This window comes from Heptranchias perlo, chromosome 15, assembly GCF_035084215.1.
Source record: "Heptranchias perlo isolate sHepPer1 chromosome 15, sHepPer1.hap1, whole genome shotgun sequence".
Lineage (NCBI taxonomy): Eukaryota > Metazoa > Chordata > Chondrichthyes > Hexanchiformes > Hexanchidae > Heptranchias > Heptranchias perlo.
In genome coordinates, this window is record NC_090339.1 from 65,259,884 (window position 1) to 65,272,040 (window position 12,157).

The 12,157-nt window shown below is 51.4% G+C and overlaps 1 protein-coding gene across 1 annotated transcript in view; it reads right to left on the minus strand.

The window, feature by feature from the left end:
• LOC137333153 (adhesion G-protein coupled receptor G6-like) overlaps window positions 1-12,157 on the minus strand; it is an 86,106-nt gene that overhangs the window by 58,389 nt on the left and 15,560 nt on the right. The window contains exons 5-7 of the mRNA XM_067997337.1: window positions 8,985-9,067; window positions 6,233-6,297; window positions 905-935 (exon numbers count right to left, since the gene is read on the minus strand). Coding sequence (XP_067853438.1) covers window positions 905-935; window positions 6,233-6,297; window positions 8,985-9,067 — 179 coding nt within the window. The remainder of the gene's footprint in view (window positions 1-904; window positions 936-6,232; window positions 6,298-8,984; window positions 9,068-12,157) is intronic.

Sequence of the window (12,157 nt, forward strand, 5' to 3'; positions counted from 1 at the left end):
CTTATTTACTCTATCAAAACCCCTCATAATTATGAACCCCTGCATTAATTCATGATTTTGAACACCTCGATTAAATCTCCCCATAACCTTCTCTGCTCTAAGGAGAACAATCCCAGTCTCTCCACGCTCTCCACAATAAGTGAAATCCCTCATCCCTGGCACCATTCTAGTATTGATAGGTTGTGGGTTCAGGCCTCACTCCAGACACTTGAGATCAAAATCGAGGCCGACACTCCCAGTGCAGTACTGAGGGAGCGCTGCACTGTCGGAGGGTCAGTACTGAGGGAGCGCCGTACTGTCGGAGGGTCGGTACTGAGGGAGCGCCGTACTGTCGGAGGGTCAGTACTGAGGGAGCGCCGCTCTGTCGGAGGGTCAGTACTGAGGGAGCACTGCACTGTCGGAGGGTCAGTACTGAGGGAGCACTGCACTGTCGGAGGGTCAGTACTGAGGGAGTGCTGCACTGTCGGAGGGCCAGTACTGAGGGAGCGCCGCACTGTCGGAGGGTCAGTACTGAGGGAGCGCCGCACTGTCGGAGGGCCAGTACTGAGGGAGCGCCGCACTGTCGGAGGGTCAGTACTGAGGGAGTGATGCACTGTCAGAGGTACCATCTTTTGAATGAGACGTTAAACCGAGGCCCCGTCTGCCCTCTCAGGTGGTCGTAAAAGGTCCTACGGCCACTATTTGACTTCAAATGGAGAGTAAAATTGGGCGGGGTGTAAATCGGGCGTCCGACCTCCTCCCGCCGGGCGGGCTAAGTTAAAATTGGGTCCTAAATATGGTGATGGAGAGTGCCCCTCAGTTAGCCCGTTAGTCGGCCCCCCAGATTCAGCTCTGTAGATACAGTGAAATTATTTAAAATTTACGTTAAAGTTATAAAATAGTTTTGAGACCATCGTGTACTTACCGCTATGGTTTTTATAATGATTCCACTTTGTCTGAAAGAGGAATAGTATTTGTGTATTAATGCGCAGTTTGCCTGTTTCATCTGACTTTTTTAATTCATTCCGTAAATCCTGTGTCATTTAAGCAACGAAAGAGCAAAACACGGGACAAATTCAGCGATCCCACCCTCCCGGTGACGAGCCGCCCTCTCGGGGAGCTCAGCGATCTCGTGCTCCCGGTGACGAGCCGCCCTCTCGGGGAGCTCAGCGATCTCGTGCTCCCGGTGACGAGCCGCCCTCTCGGGGAGCTCAGCGATCTCGTGCTCCCGGTGACGAGCCACCCTCTCGGGGAGCTCAGCGATCTCGTGCTCCCGGTGACGAGCCGCCCTCTCGGGGAGCTCAGCGATCTCGTGCTCCCGGTGACGAGCCGCCCTCTCGGGGAGCTCAGCGATCCCGTGCTCCCGGTGACGAGCCGCCCTCTCGGGGAGCTCAGCGATCTCGTGCTCCCGGTGACGAGCCGCCCTCTCGGGGAGCTCAGCGATCCCGTGCTCCCGGTGACGAGCCGCCCTCTCGGGGAGCTCAGCGATCTCGTGCTCCCGGTGACGAGCCGCCCTCTCGGGGAGCTCAGCGATCTCGTGCTCCCGGTGACGAGCCGCCCTCTCGGGGAGCTCGGGGTCGAGAGTCAGGGTCACGGTTACGTTGCCCCATCTCGGAGGCACATTCCCTTCGAGAGGGTGGTGGGGTAAGTGATTTGCTGAACCTTCCCTCACTCAGTTGAAGCTGAGCAATTTCCCACGGGTCAGTGTTTATTACAGTTTAACAGCTCCTGTTAAAGGAATACGGTCAATCTTCAGCGGCATTGCTTGGAGGTTTCAGAAAGATCAGAGTGTTAGACCGTAGAACTCTCCGTGTATTATTCTGCTGCTCGGGTGGAGTCCTGTGTAACTGGCCGTCCCTCTAAGGCCACAACCCTCTACCTTGCGCTAAATGGCAGATGCGTTAAACAAGTATTTTGTATCTGTCTTCACAGTAGAAGACACAAAAAGCATACCAGAAATAGTGGGGAACCAAGGGGCTAATGAGAGTGAGGAACTTAAAACAATCAATATCACTAGAGAAAAAGTACTGGACAAACTAACAGGACTAAAAGCCAACAAATCCCCCGGACCTGATGACCTACATCCGAGGGTTCTAAAAGAGGTGGCTGCAGAGATAGTGGATGCATTGGTTGTGATCTTCCAAAATTCCCTAAATTCTAGAACGGTCCCCGCGGATCGGAATGTTAACTTTTTGTGTTTCTTGTACGAGGATGCCCAAGTCTCTCTGAACACCAACAATTAATAGTTTCTCACTATTCAGTTTTTCTATTCTTCCCACCAAAGTGAATAACCTCACATTTCCCCACATCATATTCCATCTACCCCGGTATTCAAGAAAGGAGGGAGAGAGAAAACAGGGAACTACAGGCCAGTTCGCCTGACATCAGTCGTCGGGAAAATGCTGGAATCCATTATTAAGGAAGTGGTAACAGGACACTTAGAAAATCATAATATGATTAGGCAGAGTCAACATGGTTTTATGAAAGGGAAATCGTGTTTGACAAATTTATTTGAGTTTTTTTGAGAATGTAACTAGCAGGGTAGATAAAGGGGAACCAGTGGATGTCGTATATTTGGATTTTCAAAAGGCATTCGATAAGGTGCCACACAAAAGGTTGTTACACAAGATAAGGGCTCATGGGGTTGGGGGTAATATATTAGCATAGATAGAGGATTGGTTAAAGGACAGAAAACAGAGAGTAGGGATAAACGAGTCATTCTCAGGTTGTCAGGCTGTAACTAGTGGGGTGCCGCAAGGATCAGTGCTTGGGCCTCAGCTATTTACAATCTATATTAATGACTTGGATGAAGGGACCGAGTGTAATGTATCCAAGTTTACTGATGATACAAAGCTAGGTGGGAAAGTAAGCTGTGAGGAGGACACAAAGAGTCTGCAAAGGGATATAGACAGGTTAAGTGAGTGGGCAAGATGGTGGCAGATGGAATATGATGTGGGGAAATGTGAAATTATTCACTTTGGTAGGAAGAATAGAAAAACAGAATAGTGAGAAACTATTAATTGTTGGTGTTCACAGAGGCTTGGGCATCCTCATACAAGAAACACAAAAAGTTAACATGCAGGTGCGGCAGACAATTAGGAAAGCAAATGGCATGTTGGCCTTTATTGCAGGAGTTTGGAGTACAAGAGTAAGGAAGTCTTACTACAATTGTACAGGGCTCTGGTGAGACCTCACCTGGAGTACTACGTACAGTTTTGGTCTCCTTATCTAAGGAAGGATATACTTGCCTTCGAGGCGGTGCAACAAAGGTTCACTAGATTGATTCCTGGGATGAGAGGGTTGTCCTATGAGGAGAGATTGAGTAGAATGGGCCTATGCTCTCTGGAGTTTAGAAGGATGAAAGGTGATCTCATTGAAATGTATAAGATTCTGACGGGGCTTGACAGGGTAGATGCTGAGAGGCTGTTTCCCCTGGCTGGAGAGTCTAGAACTAGGGGGCATAGTCTCAGGATACGGGTTGGGTGATTTAGGATTGAAATGAGGAGGAATTTCTTCAGTCAGAGGGCGGTGAATCTTTGGAATTCTCTACCTCAGAGGGTTGTTGAGTATATTCAAGACTGAGATCGATGGATTTTTGGACACGAAGGGAATTAAGGGATATGGGGATCGAGCGGGAAAGTGGAGTTGAGGTCGAAGATCAGCCATGATCTGATTGAATGGCGGAGCAGGCTCGAGGGGCCGAATGGCCTACTCCTGCTCCTATTTCTTATGTTCTTATGTTCTGACGTTTGATGCAAAACCAAAACAAATACCAGGCTCTCAGTGATTATATTATATTGTTGGCCCCTTGTCATTGACTCCCCAACCTGCGGAAATAGTCTTTCCTTATTCACTCTATCAAACTCTTTATAATTATAAAAACCTCAATTAAATCTCCTTTTAGCCTTCTCTGCTCGAGGTGAAATAGTTCCATTATCTCAAGTCTCTCCTCATGACTCTAGTTTTCTATCCCGGGTGTTATCTGAAGTGATGATTTGCCCAAAGTGTAATAATCAAGATTACACACAAATCAGCAGAATATTTATCATGTAGTAGAGATGTAATTGGTTAGATTTCTGTGATTTGAGTTTGTCTCCAGCCCAGACTCTTTCTGCTTATAAATTGGACAATCTCAGTTTCCCAAAACAGGGGGGGACATTAGTGAACCAGTTGGGTTTTTAACAAGAATCCAACAGATTTCATGGTCATTTCTTAGGGTTGAGGAGGGCAGAAGTCCCACTTTCTACCTGAGTGGGGGTGGGCTGGAATATCATAGTATCACCATTCGGCCCATCGTGCCTGTGCTGGCTCTTTGAAAGAGCTATCCAATTAGTCCCATTCCCCTGCTCTTTCCCCGTGGCCCTGCAAATTTTTCCCCTTCAAGTATTTATCCAATTCCCTTTTGAAAGTTATTATTGAATCTGCTTCCACCGCCCTTTCAGGCAACGCATTCCAGATCATCACAACTCGCTGCGTAAAAAAAATTCTCCTCATCTCCCCTCTGGTTCTTTTGCCAATTACCGTAAATCTGTGTCCTCTGGTTACCGACCCTCCATCCACTGGAAACAGTTTCTCCATATTTACTCTATCAAAACCCTTCATGATTTTGAACACCTCGATTAAATCTCCCCTTAACTTTCTCTGCTCTCAGGAGAACAATCCCAGCTTCTCCAATCTCTCCAGATAATTGAAGTCCCTCATCCCTGGCACCGTTCTAGTAAGTGGGATGGAATCTGGATTTGCTAGGATTTCACCCCCTTTAACTTTCAGTTGGGGGGGGTGGGGCTGTGAACAAATTTTCTGCCTGGTGCCGGTGGGGGGAGCTCCCCAGGAAATTTTTTCCCTTTACAATCTTAAAAGGCCTCATTGGAACCCCAGTCGAGACCTGTTGTAATTCGCTCGAGGGCCTTCTGAATGCCCTAAACTTTTACCAGAGTAAGGTAACCAATTCTAGAACGTATCAATCACCTTCTCTCACCTATTCTCTCACAAGCTGTTTCACCTTGTCCAGAACCAGAGGACATGGCCTGCGTCTGAAGGGGGGTCAATTCACAACTAATGTGCGGAATCAATATTTCAGTGAGTGAGTGGTCAATCTATGGAACAGGCTCCCTGGGGAGACGGTGGGAGCAGAGAGTGTTGATTCATTCAAATGCAAATTAGATTGATTTCTTTCAGAAAATAATATTTTGGGACACAGTAGATGAGTAATTAGAGACAGGACACATGGTGAGTGTAACAGGCTCGGGAGGATCAGGTGATTTTGGACCTAAGGTTGCCAAAGCTCTCCCCCACTGGGGGTTTTCCATGTGTCATGTCTGGGTCTGTGTAGACTCATTGATGGAGATTGATTGCTCTGATTAGTCAACAATCCATTATCGTTGTTTCATGCGACTACCAGGATGGTAGAAGGTGAACAGGATGGACCTGGGACTTTTCTCATCTGTTGGGTCCTACTTTCTCTCACATCAGAGTAGTTCCAGTGGGAGCTGAAGACTGAAATAAAAGGTTTTCTTTGGCCCAGTTGGTTCTCTGGAGGATCTCCAGCAATACACTGCTCCATTTCCGGAGGGCAGATCGAATCTGGAGCGAGTGTCACTGATTCGCCTTTGGAGGCCCAGCAACCCAAATGTGACCTGGACTAATAATGCAGAGTCACGAGTTCAAATCCCCCCACAGCAGCTGGGGAATTTAAATTCAATTAATTAAATTCAATTAATTCAATAAAATCTGGAATTTTAAAAAAAGCTAGATTCAGTAATGGTGGCCATGAAACTACCGGATTGTCATAAAAACCCATCTGGTTCACTAATGTCCTTTAGGGAAGGAAACCTGCCGCCCTTACCCGGTCTGGCCGACATGTGACTCCAGACCCACAGCAATGTGGTTGATCCTTAATTGCCCTCTGAAATGGCCTAGCAAGCCACTCAGTTGTACAATCTCGCTACGCACGGACTGCAGCAGTTCAAGAAGACGGCTCACCACCACCTTCTCAAGGGCAATTAGGGATGGGCAATAAATGCCGGCCTCGCCAGTGACGCCCACATCCCATGAACGAATAAAAAAAAACAAATGTCCCCTGCTCCTGGGATTTGGGCTGGGATCTCAGGCCTGGGGTTTAGGTCAGGAGGGGGGCTCCGCTCTCCCACACTTACACTGGCGGAGCAGAGCCCCAGGAATTTTGGGCCCAATGTCCTCGCTCAAGTTTGATGTTGAGATGTAAACAATTCCATTCAATGCCTGAAGTGCCCACCTTGGTTTAATCTTCAGCAGATTCATATCCAGCAATGTAATATTTGTACTGAAGATTTTCTTCAACTACAGAAGGAGAAAAGTCCAAGCGTTAATTAACAGGAAGTATACGTTGCTTTTGTAGAGAGCCTGGTTACAGGTTGGTATCTCCCTGAGACAGGATGCTGCCGAGACTATTGTCAAGGTTAGAGGGACATTCTCTCACCGTGACAGAGAATCGGCCGGCCCATCTGAAGATAATGATGAAGAATCTCTAAACTTATTTTGTAAAATCATTTTGCTGTTTAAGATTGTTTTGCATCTCAAATGGTTTCAAATAGATAAAAAAATAAAGCCTCGGCCCTGAATCTCCTTGGCGATGGGGGCAAGTGTTATTGGAACTGGTGGGGCAGGATTGGGGGATGGTGGGGCAGGATTGAGGGACGGTGGGGCAGGATCGGGGGACGGTGGGGCAGGATTGGGGGACGGTGGGGCAGGATTGAGGGATGGTGGGGCAGGATTGAGGGACGGTGGGGCAGGATTGAGGGACGGTGGGGCAGGATTGGGGGATGATGGGGCAGGATTGAGGGACGGTGGGGCAGGATCGGGGGATGGTGGGGCAGGATCGGGGGATGGTGGGGCAGGATCGGGGGATGGTGGGGCAGGATTGGGGGATGGTGGGGCAGGATTGAGGGACGGTGGGGCAGGATCGGGGGACGGTGGGGCAGGATTGGGGGACGGTGGGGCAGGATTGAGGGACGGTGGGGCAGGATTGAGGGACGGTGGGGCAGGATTGGGGGATGGTGGGGCAGGATTGGGGGATGGTGGGGCAGGATTGGGGGACGGTGGGGCAGGATTGGGGGATGGTGGGGCAGGATTGAGGGACGGTGGGGCAGGATTGGGGGATGGTGGGGCAGGATTGAGGGACGGTGGGGCAGGATTGGGGGACGGTGGGGCAGGATTGAGGGACGGTGGGGCAGGATTGGGGTACGGTGGGGCAGGATTGAGGGACGGTGGGGCAGGATTGGGGGACGGTGGGGCAGGATCGGGGGACGGTGGGGCAGGATTGGGGGACGGTGGGGCAGGATTGAGGGACGGTGGGGCAGGATTGGGGGATGGTGGGGCAGGATTGGGGGACGGTGGGGCAGGATTGAGGGACGGTGGGGCAGGATTGAGGGACGGTGGGGCAGGATTGGGGGACGGTGGGGCAGGATTGGGGGACGGTGGGGCAGGATTGGGGGATGGTGGGGCAGGATTGAGGGATGGTGGGGCAGGATTGAGGGACGGTGGGGCAGGATTGGGGGATGGTGGGGCAGGATTGGGGGATGGTGGGGCAGGATTGAGGGATGGTGGGGCAGGATTGAGGGACGGTGGGGCAGGATCGGGGGACGGTGGGGCAGGATTGGGGGACGGTGGGGCAGGATTGGGGGATGGTGGGGCAGGATTGGGGGATGGTGGGGCAGGATTGAGGGACGGTAGGGCAGGATTGAGGGACGGTGGGGCAGGATTGGGGGACGGTGGGGCAGGATTGAGGGACGGTGGGGCAGGATTGGGGGATGGTGGGGCAGGATTGAGGGATGGTGGGGCAGGATTGGGGGACGGTGGGGCAGGATTGGGGGACGGTGGGGCAGGATTGAGGGACGGTGGGGCAGGATTGGGGTACGGTGGGGCAGGATTGAGGGACGGTGGGGCAGGATTGAGGGACGGTGGGGCAGGATTGGGGGACAGTGGGGCAGGATTGAGGGATGGTGGGGCAGGATTGAGGGAAGGTGGGGCAGGATTGAGGGATGGTGGAGCAGGATTGAGGAATGGTGGGGCAGGATTGGGGGACGGTGGGGCAGGATTGAGGGATGGTGGGGCAGGATTGGGGGACGGTGGGGCAGGATTGAGGGATGGTGGGGCAGGATTGAGGGATGGTGGGGCAGGATTGGGGGATGGTGGGGCAGGATTGAGGGATGGTGTGGCAGGATTGGGGGACGGTGGGGCAGGATTGAGGGATGGTGGGGCAGGATTGAGGGATGGTGGGGCAGGATTGGGGGACGGTGGGGCAGGATTGAGGGATGGTGGGGCAGGATTGAGGGACGGTGGGGCAGGATTGGGGGACGGTGGGGCAGGATTGAGGGATGGTGGGGCAGGATTGAGGGATGGTGGGGCACGAGGACCTGGTTAGGCAGGGTTTCTGCTTCACCTGGCGATGTGCTGAGGTTTCCTGTGGGAGGGTGGAGAGGGACAGTTCTCGGTTCACCCCCGTTACAGCCTAACAACCAAACCAAGGTTAAACGGGTGGGATGACATCACCTCCCAGAATTGCAACCAGACCGACCTCCCGTCCCACAAGAGGCAGCTGCGGAAACTGGGCCCACAGGACTAGTTAAAGGCCGGGGAATATCAACCAAACCTCGTTGTTGGTGAGGTAGAAGTGGCCTTTCTAGAAAAGGAGCCGAGGTTTCGTTCTTTAACGCAATCTCCAGCCGGACCTGCCCACAAATGAATGGCCATTGCTGCATATCTGTCTTCTGCTCCCTAAACTAGTGGGCAGCCCAACTGCCCCAGTACTGGCACAGGCACCCAGCAACAACACACTAATTGCCCTCAACCTGCATTGGACGTCCTGCTCCTCTGCTGTTCAACCAGCGAACCAGGATCACGGCCTCACTCATTTCATTCTATATCTTGTATGATATTTGGTATTCGCACTGTGACGGGAGTGACGATGAACGTTGTTTCATGTGCAGAGGGAGGTGTGTCAGACCCGGTGATGTGTTCTCACTTACCCAGTTGTTAGTAAGGTTCCAAATATCTCCAGTGGTGGGCCCTCCACTCACTATCAAGGTCATGTTGGTGCTGAAGAAATGCACTGAAAGAATAATAAAAATTAGACCCAGTCTGGGATTGTGTAAAGTCGACGAGTCACAGTGGTGTGAAAGGGTAAAGTGAAGGAGGCTCTCCGTTACTGACTGCTCTCTGTACACAGACCTTGCAGTTTTGGAATTATTGCTGCCAGTACTCGGGGGCAAGGGTTTGGGGGTAATTTTGACTTTGTGCGATGGTGTAGAATGGATTAAAAAGGACCTGGAAGTACACTTGAAGTGCTGTAACTGACAGGGCTACGGACCAAGAGCTGGAAAGTGGGATTTAGCTGGTTGGTTCTTTTTTGGCCAGCGTGGACACGATGGGCCGAATGGCCGTAAGTTTCTCTGATTCTATAAATAGCAAATCGGCTTCAGCTGAAATAAAAATGGGGAGGGATGTAAAAGGGGCTCCAGACTCACTATCACACATTTTACACCAGCTCACAAGGTCAGAATTATCCCCATTGACCTTGAAAATAAGTAGGCCGACATCTCCCAGCGTAAGTGTGGAGATGAGTCTGAGTCTGCCGAAGGTCACATGGTCAAGGGGGTGGGGCAGGAGTGGGACCGGGAGCAGAAGGCGGGGCTATGGGGAGAGAGTGGGGCAGTGGGATTAGTGTGGGGATTGATACAGGGCTATGGGGAGAGAGTGGGGCAGTGGGATTAGTTTGGGGATTGATACAGGGCTATGGGGAGAGAGCGGGGCAGTGGGATTAGTGTGGGGATTGATACAGGGCTATGGGGAGAGAGTGGGGCAGTGGGATTAGTTTGGGGATTGATACAGGGCTATGGGGAGAGAGTGGGGCAGTGGGATTAGTTTGGGATTGATACAGGGCTATGGGGAGAGAGCGGGGCAGTGGGATTAGTTTGGGGATTGATACAGGGCTATGGGGAGAGAGCGGGGCAGTGGGATTAGTTTGGGATTGATACAGGGCTATGGGGAGAGAGTGGGGCAGTGGGATTAGTGTGGGGATTGATACAGGGCTATGGGGAGAGAGCGGGGCAGTGGGATTAGTGTGGGGATTGATACAGGGCTATGGGGAGAGAGTGGGGCAGTGGGATTAGTGTGGGGATTGATACAGGGCTATGGGGAGAGAGCGGGGCAGTGGGATTAGTGTGGGGATTGATACAGGGCTATGGGGAGAGAGCGGGGCAGTGGGATTAGTTTGGGGATTGATACAGGGCTATGGGGAGAGAGCGGGGCAGTGGGATTAGTGTGGGGATTGATACAGGGCTATGGGGAGAGAGCGGGGCAGTGGGATTAGTTTGGGATTGATACAGGGCTATGGGGAGAGAGTGGGGCAGTGGGATTAGTTTGGGGATTGATACAGGGCTATGGGGAGAGAGCGGGGCAGTGGGATTAGTGTGGGGATTGATACAGGGCTATGGGGAGAGAGTGGGGCAGTGGGATTAGTTTGGGGATTGATACAGGGCTATGGGGAGAGAGTGGGGCAGTGGGATTAGTTTGGGATTGATACAGGGCTATGGGGAGAGAGCGGGGCAGTGGGATTAGTTTGGGGATTGATACAGGGCTATGGGGAGAGAGCGGGGCAGTGGGATTAGTTTGGGATTGATACAGGGCTATGGGGAGAGAGTGGGGCAGTGGGATTAATTTGGGATTGATACAGGGCTATGGGGAGAGAGCGGGGCAGTGGGATTAGTTTGGGATTGATACAGGGCTATGGGGAGAGAGTGGGGCAGTGGGATTAATTTGGGATTGATACAGGGCTATGGGGAGAGAGCGGGGCAGTGGGATTAGTTTGGGATTGATACAGGGCTATGGGGAGAGAGTGGGGCAGTGGGATTAGTTTGGGGATTGATACAGGGCTATGGGGAGAGAGTGGGGCAGTGGGATTAATTTGGGATTGATACAGGGCTATGGGGAGAGAGCGGGGCAGTGGGATTAGTTTGGGATTGATACAGGGCTATGGGGAGAGAGTGGGGCAGTGGGATTAGTTTGGGGATTGATACAGGGCCATGGGGAGAGAGCGGGGCAGTGGGATTAGTTTGGGGATTGATACAGGGCCATGGGGAGAGAGCGGGGCAGTGGGATTAGTTTGGGGATTGATACAGGGCTATGGGGAGAGAGCGGGGCAGTGGGATTAGTTTGGGATTGATACAGGGCTATGGGGAAGGAGCGGGGCTGAGGGATTAATTTGGAATTGCTCTGGCAAAGTGCTAGCACAGATAAGATGGGCTGAATGGCCTCTTCTAGTGCTGTAAATGTCTGTGGTTCTGTGGATGAGTAAGATAGTCATTATTTTCAAATCATGTCGAAGCTAACCCAATCTTTACCTTTAAGACACTTTCCCCTACAGTCAGCATTTACTTAGCAGGTGAAATTTTCAAAGAATCAAAATTCATGATTAATATCAACTTTTTAAAATTTGCTCCCGGGATGTGGGTGAAACTGGTAAAGGCCCTGAGAATGAACTCTGTAGTTTGGGACTGGAGTCACGTGTAGGCCCAGACCGGGTAAGGACGGCAGGTTTCCTTCCCTGAACCAGTTGGGTTTTTCTCAGTAATCTGACAGCTTCATGGAGCCGACCCACAGATTACAAGGTTTACTGAAGTGAATTTCACAATTTGTCCAGTGGGATTATGAATTTATACCATTGGGTTGTTGCTAATCTACCACCATACAAATGCTGGCATAGGCCAGTTGGGCTGAATGGCCTGATTCTGTGCTGTAGTTTCGGTGTAACTCGGCGACTGTCCCCTTGATTTGTTCCTACATCAGTAGACTGTGCCAGAATGGAATGGTATAGGAGCTTTCTTAACCAATAGAGTGGGCCACAATCCATTCACTAAGGGGGGCCACACGAGGGGTTGTTACACCAGGTTAGGCTCATGGGATTGGGGGTAATATATTAGCATGGATAGAACATTGGTTAATGGACAGAAAACAGAGAGTAGGGATAAACGGGTCATTCTCAGGTTGACAGGCTGTAACTAGTGGGGTGCCGCAAGGATCAGTGCTTGGGCCTCAGCTATTTACAATCTACATTAATGACTTAGATGAAGGGACCAAGTGTAATGTATCCAAGTTTGCTGACGATACAAAGCTAGGTGGGAAAGTAAGCTGTGAGGAGGAC